General features: G+C 38.2%; 2 protein-coding genes across 2 annotated transcripts; one reads left to right on the top strand and one right to left on the bottom strand.

Moving 5' to 3' along the window:
- The first annotated feature begins 5,336 nt into the window (after positions 1-5,336).
- Positions 5,337-6,005, top strand: LOC112589740 (uncharacterized protein F54H12.2-like). Its single transcript, XM_025304154.1, has one exon. It carries the CDS (start codon positions 5,337-5,339, stop codon positions 6,003-6,005), a length of 669 nt encoding a protein of 222 aa, XP_025159939.1.
- A 10,173-nt stretch (positions 6,006-16,178) lies between these two features.
- Positions 16,179-17,150, bottom strand: LOC112589741 (uncharacterized). The gene is made up of 2 exons (XM_025304155.1): positions 16,628-17,150; positions 16,179-16,542 (listed from the first exon to the last, which is right to left on the bottom strand). The coding sequence occupies exons 1-2, from the start codon at positions 16,852-16,854 to the stop codon at positions 16,356-16,358; spliced, it is 414 nt and encodes a 137-aa protein (XP_025159940.1). The 5' UTR covers positions 16,855-17,150; the 3' UTR covers positions 16,179-16,355.
- Positions 17,151-17,466: the final 316 nt, after the last annotated feature.

The raw sequence follows: 17,466 nt of genomic DNA, 5'->3' as shown, positions 1-17,466 counted from the left end.
ACCATTAAAATGGAACCGGCAAGCGTCACGTTGGACAACGCACGCCTCACTCGTGAACATATGCAGCAGCGATACCACCATCTCGATGAACTCGATCGAAGAAATCATAGTCGAGGAGCTAAATACAAAGTGGCTACATTAGTGCGAGTCAATAGAGCGAAAAGAGTCTTTGAGAAAGGATATGAGGCGAACTGGACGGAAGAAATATTTCAAATTCACCGTATTCTCGAATGGCGAAATCCTCGTGTGTACGAATTGAGTGATTTGTCAGGTGAAATGATCGATGGGATATTCTATGAACAAGAACTGGCCCGGGTAAATAAAAACTTATTGAGTATGGGAATAAGTTTTAATCGATTTTTATGTAGACAAAAAACATAGTTTGAATATGAAAATATTAAATGATTTTATTCAAAATATTTTCCATCTGAAGCGACAACCTTCGCCAATCTTTCCGGCAATAAACGGATTCCTCGAGTGAAGAATTTTATTTCTTTCGAGACGATCCAGTCATCGACCCACTTTTGTATGCTGTCATATGAGGTGAAACGCTCTCCAGTAAGTGCCGACTGCATCGACCGGAACAAATGATAGTCTGAAGGGGTAATATCTGGTGAATACGGCGGGTGGGGTAGGACCTCCCATTTCACTCCTTCTAAGTATGTCCGGACGGGTTGACCAACATGTGGCGTTGCCGTGCTGCAAAATCAGCTTCTCGTGTCTATCGCGCCATTCCGGCCGTTTTTCTTGAATAGCTTGTTTCAAACGCATTAGTTGAAGTCGGTAACGTTGGGAATTGATAGTTTCGGACGGTTTCAGCAGCTCATAGTAGACTACACCCCGCATATCCCACCAGATACAGAGCATGATCTTTGACCCGTGAATATTGCGCTTTGGCGTTGATGGATTCGGTTCACCTGGCTTCATCCATGCTAGTTTGCGTTTAAGATTGTCGTAGTGAATCCATTTTTCATCGCCAGTGACGATCCGATGCAAAAAACTCTTTCTTTCTTGTCGTTGAAGCAACATTTCGCACGTGACCAAACGTCTTTCAATGTCCCTTTCCTTCAACTCGTGTGGCACCCAATTTCCTGCCTTCTGAACCATTCCCAGCGCATATAGGCGTTTTCCAACGGTGGATCGATCAACATCCAATGCTGCAGACAATTCTTCAAGTGTCTGACATGGATCAATATCAAGCAATTTCTCAAGTTCCTCATTTTAGAACTTTTTTGGGGCACTATCGCGTTCTTTGTCGTTGACATCGAAATCACCACTTTTGAAGCGTTGGAACCAATATCTGCAAGTTGGCTCCGATGGAACATGGTCGCCGTAAACATTCACAAACAAACGGCACGTTTCCGCAGCATTTTTCTTCAAAAGATAGTAGTGGAGAAGAACTTCCCGCAAATGCTGCTTTTTTGGAACAAATTCCGACATTTTCGATATGAATATTTGCTGTTTGCACTCCAAACAAAAGTCCTATACTGCGTTTAACAGCTTACATATACACCTTTTAAATCCATGTATTGAAAGGTTAGAAAAGATGCAAGCGATACTATTAATGCCATCTATGGGGAAACTATTAAAACTTATTCCCATACCCAATATAAGAAGAAGAGTTTATCGTGGATAAAGTGATACGACGCAGAGGACGAGGAGCTAATAAAGAATTATTCGTCAGCTGGCGAGGTTACCCCTCTAAATTCAATTCCTGCTTCGAACCTCAAGCTGCTTCCAAACCATGATGGCGGAAGACCGGTTTCTCATAATTCTACCGAGCAAAAGTAGCATGCGACACTATCCAGAAAATACAACTACTTCATTTATTACGGAATTGCCTCAAGAAGTGAAGCTGACTGGTTTATGGGAAGTTGCGCTTACCGAAATTCAATTCCCCTTTAGTTTTTTATACGTGCGTCCCGAGGAAGATGCAGAACTCAAATTCATTTCGTTACCACGTGAAAATATTAATACCAAAAACGTCAAAAAAGATGAAGGCCAGCTTCGGGGCCCCAAATTCGGGGTTATCTGCATAATCCCGGGTGTTTACGCCACGATGAGCGAACTGTTACAGGCTTTAAACAACGCTAACTCATTGTTCAAAACACACATTGCTTGTCGCCAGGATCCTCATCATGGTGGTAAAATAACAATGTACTGCACATGTGATATTAAAGAATGCAATAGACTTCATTTCGTGAAGTTTTCCGACAAAGTGGCTCGTATGCTTGACTTCGATATGTATAGACCGAACAAAGAATTAATTCATCTTAACTTGTCGAAAATTATGCAGGGACGTGTGGCATACTATCCCAATACTGATCGTAATGTGAATTTCCAAAAAGCTGGAGAAGAAAAGTTTTACGCTTTCACCACGACACAAAACGTAAACTTATGCCCGATGAACCAGGTAGTGTGGTGCGGGATGTACCTGATGAACTTGTTTGTTTATTGCGATATTTAGTTCTATATAATGGGAGACGTGCATTCTCCTCTTCTCCGAGTGGTTCCCGTCGAATACAACGATGATAAATATGCTTACGAATGTAACATGATGAAACATTTTTCGCCACCGAATTATATTCCATTGCGATTAACATGTTTCCGCACGATCGAAATAGATATAAGAGATCAGGTTGGCGAAAGAATACCATTTGAATTTGGGACGTTGACAGTTACATTACAATTTAGACGTCGAGATTAGAGATAATTATTCCGTAATTAGAACACATAGATATGACACATTATTTAGAATATTACGAAGCACAATCCGGGGGAAATCGTGGTGGCGGAATTCCACAAGTTTTCGTAGGATCGCGGTATCAAAACGGTCACGGTATCGGTAGTTTCCTCAGTGGTCTGTTCAGACGCGTGTTGCCTTATTTGGCCAGTGATGCGCATGTCGTTGGAAAAGAAGCTCTACGCGCAGGGATTAATATACAGTTTGTACTCAATAGGCAAAGTAAGAGGGTGTACGGCATAAATGGCAGTTGGCTTCAAATATCATCCTAGTTTTTTTATGAGCCGATAGATGAAATCTTTGTCGTGAATGCTTTGTCACAAAAGATTCAGTTGGCGTCGAACTTTAATCTGAGAAACACGTTAACCGCCATGAGTGCCGCATACGCATCGCGCTACGAGGCTGTGTTCCTTTGTTCCCATCCCAAAGGACCAAAAATGTCATATGCAGTGGCTATTAAATACATGGGAAAGTCAAAATCGTTCGTCCCTAAGTGGGTTCAGCAATATAAGAAGATCAAAAATGTCGATGACTTGCCAGAACGTGGCTCGATAGGCAAAGTGACGCCGAATATGGAAAAAAATATTATGAATCTGTTCAAGCGGAACCTGACCTTAACATTGCGACAAGGAGCAGCAAAATTAAAACAGAAGGGTATAGAAGTATCACATACAACTATTCGAACCCATCTCCTTGTGCATAACCTCAAATATCGAAGCACAATGAAGAAACCACTGTTAGGCGAAAAACATGTGACGAAAAGACTCGCTTGGGCAAAGGAGAATTTGGACCAAGATTGGAGCAACGTGATCTTTACGGGCGAAGCTTCTGTTTGGGGATATACTGCCATCCGACGTTCCTGGTCAACCTTGACCAATAGATTAATACAACGGACTGTTAAACACCCTGTAAAAGTTCATCTTTGGGGCTGCTTTTCGAAACAGGGTTTTGGAGCATTACATCTTTTGTAGCATTTAAATTGTATTTACATACAATTTAAATGCTCCGAAAATGCTTAAAATTTATGAGAAGTGTTTGTTGCCGACTGCTAAACGATGCTTCATGAAGAAAAAACGAGGACTGAATCTTACAGGAAGACAACGACCCAAAACACCGGAGCAAGCTTTGCACCAAGTGGACAGAGCAGTCTGGCATCGTCACACTTGATTGGCCATCGCAGTCGCCAGATGCAAATCCCATTGAAGATGTGTGGGCATATCTCAAGCACAAGCTTCGAGAAAAAAGAGTGTGCACTTTGAAGCAGCTGACACGACAAATTCGTCTCATTTGGAGGTCTTTATTGAACGAACGCAGTCAACTTAGTGGAAAGTATGCCTCGGGGATGCCAGGCAATTATCAATGCCGGTAATGACTGGACTCATTATTTACGGTATAGAATTTTTCTTCTCATAGAGTACAACAAATCCATGTACTTAAAAATCATTAAAAATAAATTTTCCTACACATTAACCCGTACACGCTCTTACTTCACAGACTGTACATACTCGAGGACGTGGGGAATAACACACCATTGGAAGTAGCTGTTAAAACGCGTAGCGTTTTCACGGTTTCAGGGAATCAGACTCAAGGAATCAGACTCAAATCTCAAAAGAAGAGCGGAAGAACACATTAACAATCTGATGAAGGAGTCGGGATATAAAGTTCTTGCGAAAATCGGAAAAGCTCAGTTTCCTTTCAACACGCCAAGTGGATACAGCAGTAAATCATCTTCGCGCAAACATCGGGTCAGCGCTTCTAAATCAAGTAAGAGGAAAGTGACTCGAAGAAACGCACCGGGAAAGAAATCGGGTAAGAAGTTAGCGAAGAAACCCACGAAGAAGAAGCGTTCAGTGAAAAAAAGCGGGAGAGAATTCACTAAACGTCGGGGAGTTATCAAGAAGCATACTGTGTCAGGCATTTTTTCCTAAACAACAAACGCTTGCTTTCGAAGCATGTCCTTTCTTCATACGTATTCCTGCGAATGTTTAAAGAGTGAACTCGATCTCTTCACCCTGCCGCCTACACAAACCAGTATTGAGAGTTCGCAATGGATTCACTACAAACCCTTGTCTTCTCTCACGGACGATGAGCCCGTCAAATTCGTCGTACCCGGGCATGGAGAAGAATACATAGATCTTGCTCACACCATGCTACGCATATGAGTAGAAACGGAAACCGGAGCAGGAGCCGCCGCCGCAAAAGTAGGCCCAGTAAACCATATACTGCATTCGATGTTTAATCAAATCGACGTACGTTTCAATCAAAAGCTCGTGTCTCCTCCAAACGATGCTTACGCTTACCGCGCTTACATAAAGGCGTTATTAAATTATGCTTCACCAGTAAAAACGTCCCATCTGGCTTCGTGTTTGCGGTACAGCGATACTGCAGGGAACATGGACGCTCTATCTGGAGTGACACCAAGCAATCACGGACTCTACAAGCGAGCCACTTTTGTACAAGGAGGGCGAACACTGGATCTCATAGGTCATCTTCACTGCGACGTCTTCAATCAAGATTCTTGATCAACGGTGTCGAAGTGCGCATGAGGCTTGTTCGTTCGAAAGATTCCTTCTGTCTTATGGAAGAAAATACTATGTCACGGATACGCATTTTAGATGCTACACTACTCATCAAAAGAGCTAGAATAAACCCAGACATATTACTCGCTCATACGAAAATGTTGACCAGGACTACTGCTAAATACCCCCTCACGAGAGTCGAGGTTAAATCATTCACGATTCATAGCGGCGTCGTAGGAGAGACACTGGACAACGTCATTCTTGGACAAATACCAAAGCGCATAATTGTCGGCTTTGTCGATAACAAAGCATTTAACGGTGCCCGGCATTTAAATCCATTCAATTTCCAGCATTATGGAATAAATTGCTTTTCGTTGTATGTCGATGGTACTCAAATCCCTAGCAGACCGTTACAACTCAAATTCTCTGGTAACGAGATTCTCTACGCCGAGGCGTATCACACCCTTTTCTCAGGAACGGGCATTCACTTTTTAAACGAAACTAATTCTATATCCAGAAAAGATTATTCTGCTGGTTATACTCTTTTCGCTTTTGACCTCACTCCTGATCTGCCAGCTAATTACGCAGGCCAACGGAACCTTGTGAAATACGGTAGTTTGCGAATGGAAGTACGATTCGAAAGAGCCCTCACAACAACGGTCAACTGCTTAGTTTACGCTGAATTTGAAAGTGTGCTGGAAATAGATTCTTCTCGTCAAGTCATTGTAGATTATAGCGGTTAAAGAAACACATCTCCTACTTTTCTTTTCGGCGTCTTTCCCCTTCCCGTATAAAGATTTTCAACATCATTCTCCTCCAGAGTAAAAATTTTGAGAAAAGAACTCAGTCGACTTCGAGGCGTAAAGAGTATAGTTTCGGCAAAGCAGAATTTCGAATACAGTGAGAACATGGATGTGATCATCGAAATGCAGTGTTTCCGCGATAGCAACGATACCTATGTGCTCAAGGAGGTGGCTATTGTCGGTATTAATGAGACATTTGTCGGACATTGGATCTTAGCTCCAGAATATTCATTTGCGGAATTGAACGAAAAATCAAGACGGATAAATAACTGGCTTTCGCTGTATTATCGTGGAATCGAGTGGTACGATGGGGAGACTAATCCAAAATATTTTTATCCGCACTTGCGTGAAATTACAAGCCATATTCGTGACTTCATGACAAAAGGCAAGGAAAAAGCGAACTACTTGCAAAATTTGTTAGCGCGAAACGTGTATAATCTGGAGAATATCTCGCCGATGTCCAGTGATCTTTCACCCAGCGAACGAATAGAAGGCTGCTCATTCCACACATTTAGAAAACACAGACGTTATCATTGTGCATTACGCGATGCATACAAATTGAAACATTGGTTCATCGAACAAAGTCAAATCAACATCAGGTAACGCAACAAAATCTATATGACCCCGTGCTTGTCCTCCAAAATTGACGAGGAAGACGGAGAAAATAGTTATTCCGACAAATCTGGGAGCGAACAGTCGCCGGTTGAAGAAGAGGAAAACGAGACAAATACTGAGTTAGAACATTCTGTCGAGCCGTCGAAGACTATAACAATCGCGTTACCAGAGGTAAACGAAATTATAAAATGAATTCGCTCGAAATTTAACATGCATTGCAACATCTCAATGTTAGATATACAGGCGTCTATCCAGCCGACAGACTACCGAGGGTATGGACGAGGTCAACGGCAGTAGTCGCTAATACGGATAATCATGATCGTCCGGGACAGCACTGGGTCGCATTCTACGTCGATCGGAATGGAGCGGCCACATACTTCGACAGCTACGGGATGCCACCCTGGAACTCTCCTGTGTCTTAGAAGAAATTCCGTCACTTACCAATGGAATACCTTCCAGCTACAGGGACTCTTATCGACGACTTGTGGTCATTATTGCTATGTTTTTCTTTACTTTATGTATCGGGGTTATAATCTCGGGCAATTTAACAGTTTGTTTACCAATGATTGTGAACGAAACAATTAGTTGATTGTACGAATGTATAAGAAAATATTTTGTCAATGTAAGCGTAAATCGCTAGATCAACATATCCCTGTGTACCAGGTTAAATCCTGTATTAAGAAAAATGTATAAGAATAAAATATGAATTAATTCTATGAAAAATATTGTGCATTCCTTTCTCTTCACCTCTTCTCTCTTCCCTGTGATTTCCAGTTCGAGATAACAAATCCCGTTATAAACTTTTCGAGTTCGAAAGCGAGGGGACCCGCACAGATAAAAATATTCGGGTAGACATAGACCAGAGATATTCCAACAATCGCGGGGTAGTTTTTGTCTTCGAAATGATCCCTACCTGCTCGAACATGCTCGCACACGCTCACGAAAGTCGAGAGCCGGAGTCTCATAGTGGGGGCTCGAGTCCCGTAGGTTCTAGAATTTGCCAAATTTTTCACGCGTGACATCGATACTCTTTATATATATACAATATAGCTAGTTTGCATCAGAGTATAACAGTAGCGTAGTGCATAAGACGCTTGACTTTTGAAAGCCAGCGAACCCAGGTTCGAATCCGGTCAGGACCTACAGGATTTTTCCAGAGACTTCGCACTAAACATACACACACACACACACACACATACACACACCTCTCTCCGTTCTACGTGTACGTCGTGAAACCAGTTTCTACCAAAGAGTAGCAGTAGAACAGTGGTGAGACGAGTTTGACTCAAGAGCCTTGAGATCCCCGGGTTCGAGCTCTCGCCGCAAAGTGCCTAGGAGATTTTTCTAAAAATAACATGCAAATTAACCAGCTGAACAAGAGCTAGAATCACTAGCAATGCCTAATATGAATAATAAAAATTTAATATTTAGATTACGCTAATTTTTATTCCGGTGATTCAAATTTCCGCCATTTTCAGCCTTAGGGGTAGGTATGGCAACTCAAAACATTCCCCCTCCACTTGATCCTCCGGCGCCGGTGGGCGTGGTCTAGTGGTGCCGGAGGGTCGAGTGGAGGAGGAATGTTTTGACTGGCCATACTACCCCTATACTACTTTTAAATTTTAATTTTAATTAAAATTTTATTTTTTATTACATTTTTAATTAAATTAATTTTTTTAATTTACATATAAAATATCACTGACTGTGATTAACAAATTAAATATACAGTCGACAAAAAACCAATGAAACAAATTAACCAATATATTTTTACGAATTAAATTTATTTATCATATATCTTTAATGATCCAAATTTATTTAATCAATTTAAATTGAATTCTCGAAAAAACAAAAAAAATCAAAATTGCAATATATTAAACATCAATATTATTAATGCACTTATTTTTATTTCAATCAATCATCAATCATTATAATATAAATAGATATAAGATATATTTGAACTTACCATTGTCACACCCATTTTTTCAGTACTACGTCTTTTTCGAGAACGTCGACTAGGTGGATCACTCTTTTTATCTGTATAAGATTGTACATTATCATTCGCGTGACGTGAGGACCGTCGACCTCTTATAGTCTTTTGTTCAAGTATCAATTGTTTCGGTTGTTTTGAACCTATATTTTCTTCTGTTTCCTGTTCCTACAAAAAAAATATTTATATTTAAATGGATCGTTAATTCTGTCGTTACATATCCAAGGAGATGGCAAGACATGTAAAATCGATAATTGAATGAGTCATATTTCATTCGAATGGGGGGGGGTTGAATACATAAAAACCCTAAAAGGGTTTGCGTGCAAGGGCCTTCCTTTGCAAGAAATTTGCAATTAAAAAAACAGCTACATATTAAATGTAATAACTTGGAATCAATAAGCGTGAAACGCAGTAACTGCGAAAGCTAAAGTGCGCGCTAATATTCTGTCGTCTAAGTCCGAGGACTATTCGAGTCCTCGCAGTGCCAACTTTTTTTCTTATAATATTATCTATTATTATATTTTATAATATTTCTACAATATTTTTAATATTTTTATCATTTGTTATAGGACAGAAATATAATGCACACATACAGGGTGAAGAAAAAACCCTGGGACCCCTGAAAATTTCGAAAAATATACACTTTATAAAAAAATGTTTCAGACAAAAGTTGTAGCGTTAAAAAAGATCTATTTACCGATCTTAACAATTTGACCTTGGGTGGCGTCATCTAGATCAGGACAAAGTCACCTTGGATTTTTTAAATGAAATCCCAATTTTTTATTGCATATTCTTATAGCTCTTCTTCAGACCTTTTCAAAGCACTATGATTTTATCCAATTTGAATAAGCTGTTCCGAAGTTATCGAGTTTTTTAAAGTAAGATATCTAGCCAACTAAGGCAAGATCGGAGGATGATCCGGCCAACTAAGGCAACGTCGGAGTGATCGAGCCAACTAAGACAAGATCGAAGGATGATCCAGCCAACTCGTAAAAATAATTGCGCGACTAACTTCCAGGCGTTGGCTCCTATTGGCTTGTCTTAATTTCGTTGATTGATTTATTTCAGTTATTTATTTATTTATTTGAACTATTCTGCTGTTCGATGTTTATTTCTTCCATTTACTCATTTAATACTCATTACCATTTAGTGAATCGCAAACTCGACTGAAATTCCTCTATTTTTTTGAAAATTATTAAGAAACAGTTTGAAGCTAGTTGTAAGCTGACTTAATTGCACTTCATTCCGTGCTCATTATTATTCTTCAGCACTGTCTTTAGAATAACTTTGAATTGATCCAAATATTAATTTAGTCGATTAGACTAAATCTTACCACTTCTGCTTGTCAATATGGCAAGTCTTTCAGAACGAGAACGCATATCTCTTTTGATGATGAGAGGATGGGATGATCGACTAAGGTCGTACAATGATGTAAGGCGGGTTTTTAATGAAACTTTTCGTAATCAGGGTAATGCCATTTCAAAATCTACCGTTGAAAGAACAATAAGGCGTTTTCAGGAAACTGGAAGTGTGAAAAATCATGCAATACCAGGTAGGCCAGTATCAGCAACAAGTGTAGAAAAATCATTAGATGTTCTACAATCCTTTATCGAAAATCCGCATGATTCGACCCGCAAAGTAGGACAGCAACATGAAATAGATCAAATGCCTGTGCTTAAAATATTGAAAATGAATAAATTTCATCCTTATAAGATCCATCTTGTACAAGAGCTAAATGAAGATGATTTTGATAGGCGCATTGAATTTTGTGATTTGATGATGGAAAAAATAACCGAAGATCCTAACTGTCTATCAAATGTAGTATTTTCAGATGAGGCAACATTTCAGTTAAATGGCCACGTTAATCGACACAATTGTAGATTTTGGTCAGATACAAATCCTCACTGGATTGAAGAAACACACACGCAGTATCCACAAAAAGTGAATGTTTGGATAGGTATTTTGAATAATGTTCTCATAAATCCACTCTTTATTGACAGAAATCTAACAGCGATAAAATATGAGAATATGCTAAGAAACGAAATAATTCCAGCGATACAAGCAATCATGGATGACAACTTCGAACATACATGGTTCCAACAAGATGGTGCCCCACCACATTACGGAAGGGACGTCCGTAATTATCTGGACACAGTGTTTCCTCATCGATGGATAGGTAGAAGAGAACCTATAGAATGGTCTCCTCGATCACCCGATTTATCACCTAACGATTACTTCCTGTGGGACCATTTAAAAGATAGAGTTTACAAAACGAAACCACAAAATTTGGGTGACTTACAAAATCGAATTCTTGATGAAGTTGCTCTCATCCCTGCTGATTACATTCAAAAAGTCGTTTCATCTTTTTACGATAGATTAGCTTATTGTCAAACTGTTGATGGCGGACATTTTGAGCAATTACTTTAAAGCTTTCCAGTATTGCCTTAATTGGCCGGACAACTCCCGACCTTGCCTTAATTGGCCGGATCATTCTACGATCTTGCCTTAGTTGGCTGGATTATCCTCCGATCTTGCCTTAGTTGGTCGGATCATCCATCGATCTTGCCTTAGTTGGCCGGATCATTCTACGATCTTGCCTTAGTTGGCCGGATCATCCTACGATCTTGCCTTAGTTGGCTGGATCATCCTCCGATCTTGCCTTAGTTGGCTAGATATCTTACTTTAAAAAACTCGATAACTTCGGAACAGCTTATTCAAATTGGATAAAACCATAGTACTTTGAAAAGGTCTGAAGAAGGGCTATAAGAATATGCAATAAAAAATTGGGAGTTCCATTTAAAAAATCCGAGCTGACTTTGTCCTGACCTTGATGACGCCACACAAGGTCAAAATGTTAAGATCGGTAAATGGATCTTTTTCAACGCTACAACTTTTGTCTGAAATATTTTTTATAGTGTATATTTTTCGAAATTTTCAGAGATCCCGGGGTGTCTTCTTCACCCTGTATACAGTAATATCTGTCTTATTATATCTCGAAAGTGGTGCCATTTGTAAACAAAATAGTGTCGTTGTTTTATATCCCATTTGAAACCATACAATTTGAAAAAAAAATGTTTAAAACTTTGAAACCATACAACACAACTCAAGCGACCCGCTCTACATTTCCGTGAGAAATTGTTCAGGTGATCTGAGACACCCTGTATATATACGCACGCTTGCACGTATACATACATATAGGTGTCCCATTTTAATGTCCCACCTCAAATAACTCTTCAGTATTGAAGTTTCAAGGAAAATTATCTGAATAAAAGTTGTAGGGATTTAAGTGAGTTACCTTATGGTGACCTTGACTTTGACCTTGTCCTCCATTTTCAAGGTCATTTGAAGGTCAACTTGCGTTTTTTAAATGAGAACTCTTATTTTTTATTACACTGCTTTTTTCCTCTAGTTAGTTTGGACAACTTTTGTCTAAAACATTTTTCTACTTGTTTAATATTTTTTGAGATATTTGAGGAAAACTTGATAACTTTTTCAATATTCAACTTACAATATCTCGCTAATTATTTGTCAGAAGAAAAAATGGTATTACACTTTCTTGCTTTATTTAGTCTCAAAAATATATTGTTACAATAGCGCCTTGACTTTTGTTAACTTACTAATTTTTGGAAATTTCAAAATTATCAATTTAACAAAAATCAGGGCGCTATTGTAACAATATATTCCTGAGACTAAATAAAGCAAGAAAGTCTAGTATTACTTTTTCTCCCGACAAATAGTTAGCGAGATATCGTAAGTTAAATATTGAAAAAGTTATCAAGTTTTCCTCAAATATCTCAAAAAATATTAGACAAGTAGAAAAATGTTTTCCACAAAAGTTGTCCAAATTAACAAGCAGAAAAAAACAGTATAATAAAAATAAGAGTTCCTATTTAAAAAACGCAACCTGACCTTCAAATGACCTTGGAAATAGAGGTCAAGGTCAAAGTCAAGGTAATCATAAGGTAGCTCACTTAAATCCCTACAACTCTTATCCAGATCATTTTCCTTGAAACTTCAATACTGAAGAGTTAATTGGGATGGGACATTAAAATGGGACACCCTGTATATAAGTTGATTGGTATAAAATGACCGATTTAATTATCAACGGAATTTAAAGATAAATTTGAAAAAATAATTCATACCGATAGTACAGTATTCAATATAAAGGGAGACATCATAGAGTGGAAATGATTATTTTACAGGTAAAGACGTTGAGGACATTTCAAGGTCAACTTTATTATTTTTTATGGAACGCTATATTGTTTTAATTTTTATTATATAATAAAATATGATCGTTTTTTGAAGACAAGTTCAATAATATGTTACATAAGGTCATTTAAATACAATCAAAGTCATAAACAGATAATAATATAAAGTTTAAATTTATGCCTGATAATTTTGATTTTTACAATAAATATTCGGAATTTTGACATTGAGCGCGACAAATCCAATATACTAATCGATTCACTACTCTTAGTATTTCCAACGGAATATTTTCGAATAGTCATGTAGTCATTCGAACAATATTACTACTAGAGATGTGCGAATCAAGAATTTTTATGTCGAATCGAATCGAATCGAATCTCATTTTTTAAATTCGAATTCGAATCGAATCAAATCTATGAAATTTCATTCGAATTCGAATCAAATCGAATCGAACCATTAAAAAATTTAACATGAATATCAAACGTGCAAATCATGATGGAAGATTTTAATTTGAAAGGGAATATTAATATTGTAATATTATCTTAAAATAAAATATATATTTAAATATTTATAGTAATTTATAATTAAGTTATTAATTATTAGTTAGGTTAATTACGGTAATTAAACATTATTAATTAATAATTAATTAAAAATAAGTTAAGGGTTCAAATATACAGGCCCAGATGGCCCGTTTTATAACTGATACGCACAAACGCTAATATATTTGATTCGTATTCGAATCTTCGCGATTCGAGATTTTCGAATTATTCGGATTCGAATCATAGGGATTCGGATTCGAATCGAATCGAATTACATTAGATTCGATTCGATTCGATTCGAGTTCGAATAGTTCGCACATCTCTAATTACTACGAGTTGTTGAACTTTCAGAGTAAAGTAGGACAAAGCTAAAAGTGCGACGAATAAAACCACGTACAATACTTGCAAAAGAAATTTTCCATATAACCATAGAATTTAATCAGTCATCCAACTATTTAAATTTTCAAAAAATAATTTTATTGAAATTTTCGCTTACGCAGTTTGAACTTGAGGAGCAGACAAATGACAACAAGATATAGTTAATTGATGTAAATACTGTACGATGGCTGAAATAAATATACAATGTAGTGATTCTGTTTTACGGCTGAAAGTAATTTTCTTTCAATGCATATATTTCTGTATAACAAGAAATCTGTTACATGAAAATCAAGTAAGTATAATTATTTTTTCTGCAGTGTAGATTTTGAGTATACAATATAGAAGTTAATCAAGATTTAATAAGACTTCATCTATAATCTAGAAATTAAGGTCATTTACTATTGGACCAAAAAGCCACCATAAGAATCTTTTCATTCTTTAATATTACTTCTTTTCCAGTATGTTTGTTATATCTATTAATCTTCTTATAGTTTTTTTTACTATATATTAATCTTCTGTTTCTTTTTTTTAAATGTATAATTACGTCCGTAAAACAACATGAAGCATGACGTCATTAGACGAAATGAAACACACAGCAGAATAAGTCATCACAGAAAATGTAACACCCGTAATACAAGTAACTCGCGATATTTGCAGGATATCATTGAGCAGATTTATAGCTTGTCATAAAGATAATCTTGCGTCATCAAGATTTGGCTATGTGTGGCACCAAGACTTATTTTATCTCCAAACAAAAAACCTCTTAACAGGATATTTACTCAAACTGTCCCTTCTTTACAACATAGGATCGAAAGATACATATCGCTTAGCGTATGTGCAATTCAATATGAAATAAGTATTCCGAATTCATGGTACACTAATAAAATGACTGGAAAAGACTGCATGATAATATTTTTTAAAAGAAATGTCTAACTTCCTAACAGGCTGGTAACAAAGTCATGTCGTTTTTTTTTCTATGTAAATGAAAAGCGATTTTTTCATACAAAACAAAAATTTTATTTTATAAAAATATATACAGTAGTGATATATTCTCTGTTTAATTCAATGACGTGCCATCCCTTTGATAGCTTCATGATTTCTGCTTCATAGAATTTCCGGTCCTTATCCGCAAGAAAGTAGATAGAATAGGGGGATTCCAACATAAATTGCTAATTAATTATGCAAAATACATTATTTATTACATTATTAATTAATATTTTTTAATGAATACCCCCCTTAATTGATACCTCCTCTTAATTGATCCCATCTCTTAATTGATACCCCCGCTTAATTGATACCCTTTCTTAATTGATGCCCCCCCTTAATTGATACCCCCTCTTAATTGATACCCAGTCTTAATTGATACCCCTTCTTTATTGATACCCCCTCTTAATTGACACCCCCTCTTTATTGACCCTCCCTCTTAATTGATCCCCCCTCTTAATTGATACCCCCTCTTTATTGGTACCCTCTTCCTCCTCCACCCCAGAATTTCTGATTCTATGAGCAAGATGGCGGCCGTGACGTCACGAGAGAAAAACGCGTCGGGCTGTAGGTAGACTCGAACCTGGGCCCCGCGGTTGCTATCGAGCGCTCGAACCTTCTAGACCACCGTCGCCTATTGCTAGTAGACGTCACGTTACGGGTAAGATGGCGACCGTGACGTCACGCATACGTCAAAACAACAAACATGGCGGCGGTGTAGGTAGGGATGAACCTGGGCCCTGCGATTACTATCGAACGTCTATCGGACGTCTCTCGAACGTCTATCGGACGTCTCTCGAACGTCTCTCGAACGTCTATCGGACGTTTCTCGGACGTCTCTCGAATCTCCTAGACCATTGTTACCTATTGCTAGTAGGCGCCTAGTGAAGGTTCTTACAGTGTGTATGATGGCGTCACGCATGCGTCAAAAGAAAAACAAAATCGGAACTAGGCCAAACTCGGACCCCGGACCCTTGGTTTACTATGCGATGGCCCTACTACTTAGACCATCATAGGTTAGGTTGGGAAGGAATACGAAATGTTCGTCGAAAGAGTATTTTACCATGCCGACTTGCGCCGGGCACTATCCTCATCGTTCTGAGGAAGGGGAAGGGAAGTAAAATGGGAGACATATAGAATTAATTTATACATAATTTTATGTTTTAGAATATCATTTATTTGTTCACGGCTTCATACATTATATTTTTTACAGCGCATGCTAACAATTCACAATCAATGAGCGACTCGCGGTCAAAGTCGCTGCTTTCTTGTATTATTTTTGTTGCAGTATGTATATTAGTAATATAATTCTTCTTTTCACGAAGAATATTTACAAAACTTTTGAATTTTACACTAACTATATAGATATTTTCTGATAACCATCCATACATGTAATTGATGCAATTTTCAAATGTAAATAATACATTTAACGTATCTGGTGTTACATATAAGCAATTATTAAAAATTGTGAGTTTCACAATTTGTGAGTTGTATATCTTACATGACGTTATTGTTAATTCTTCTATACGCATCGGGGGAGACGATGACTTATAAAAATTGGCCTGCAGAAATCTTTGGATGTCAGCACGTTGCCCCATTAGCGCATTCCAAGATCGGCAATAGCAGTTGTTTGCCACGATTATCATCAATGACTATGTCTATGACGGGTTCAGCTCCTACGCTGATTCCGATATTCAAATATTTATAAGCAGTTGCAGTCAAAGCGTATCGGCGTCCTAAGATATGCATAGCAGTAGGTCGTGGGACGCTGAAAAGACATAGAAAATTTATATGTCTGAATCTTGGAAAAATTACTACTGATAAACTAAAAGAAATAGCATTATAACACTCACCTTTTGCACATTTTCTTGCTCGGTGGAGCCTCGTCCTCATGTTGAGCAGGCATGTAATAATTTGCGTGTTTAGCGTTCACTTCAGCACCGGCAGCATACGTTTTTATTATGTAGACGCACCCAAACTTTACTATGTAGACACACAACCGATGAATCTCGTGTTCACAGAGCGACTGAGAGACAGAGGTTTTTTTCCGAAGCCTAATATTAAAGCTACCATAGGGCATCCCCTCCTCTTACTCTTCAGAGTTGTAGCGCATGCGCAGATATATTCCTCAAAACAGGAAAGTAAATGAGATGTAGATATCTTTGGTTTAGACTCGGGATGGCATTAGAGATGTCGCTTCCGAACGACATCTTTTAACGATATCAGGGGAGAGGAGAGTGCCTTGACCATGGAGCGTCAGGTAGCTCAGTGGGTTTAAAGCAGTCGCCCTGCAAGCGAGAGACCCGAGTTCAATTCCCGGTCTAGGGAATTTACTCTAGGGGATTACTCTATCGCGTAAGTGCGGTGCGACTACCGCACTTACGCGATATTTTTTCTCTCTTCGGGACGAAATAAGAAGCAGGTCCTATCACCTAGTACACCCTCCTTCTTTCACGGTCGTCATTTGACTCGCGCATATCCGAACGTGTTTTCTAACGGAGAGAATATAAAGTAAAGGATTCCAAAGAGCCGAGTATTCTCTGTAGTTAATAAAGAAATGGAAGACTTCACTCAAACCGAACGAGAACTGTTGGAGCAATCCACTCGTCTGAATTCGCGAGAGGCTTACGACGCGTGGGTGCAAAAGTTTGACAAGTGTATCAGATGTTTGGAAGAACAAAGTCGAGCAAAA

Source organism: Harpegnathos saltator, unplaced genomic scaffold, assembly GCF_003227715.2.
Source record: "Harpegnathos saltator strain DR-91 unplaced genomic scaffold, Hsal_v8.6 scaffold590, whole genome shotgun sequence".
NCBI lineage: Eukaryota > Metazoa > Arthropoda > Insecta > Hymenoptera > Formicidae > Harpegnathos > Harpegnathos saltator.
The sequence above is the reverse complement of the archived record's forward strand: the minus strand, read 5'-3'. Positions and strand labels throughout refer to the sequence as shown.

What these genes read in the sequence shown, in the direction of transcription:
- LOC112589740 (XM_025304154.1), top strand. Translation starts at nt 5,337, where the DNA reads ATGTCACGGATACGCATTTTAGATGCTACACTACTCATCAAAAGAGCT.
- LOC112589741 (XM_025304155.1), bottom strand. Translation starts at nt 16,854, where the DNA reads ATGCCCTATGGTAGCTTTAATATTAGGCTTCGGAAAAAAACCTCTGTC. An exon ending in AGCAAGAAAATGTGCAAAAG is followed by an intron (nt 16,543 to 16,627) that starts GTGAGTGTTATA and finishes ATGTCTTTTCAG; the next exon opens with CGTCCCACGACCTACTGCTA.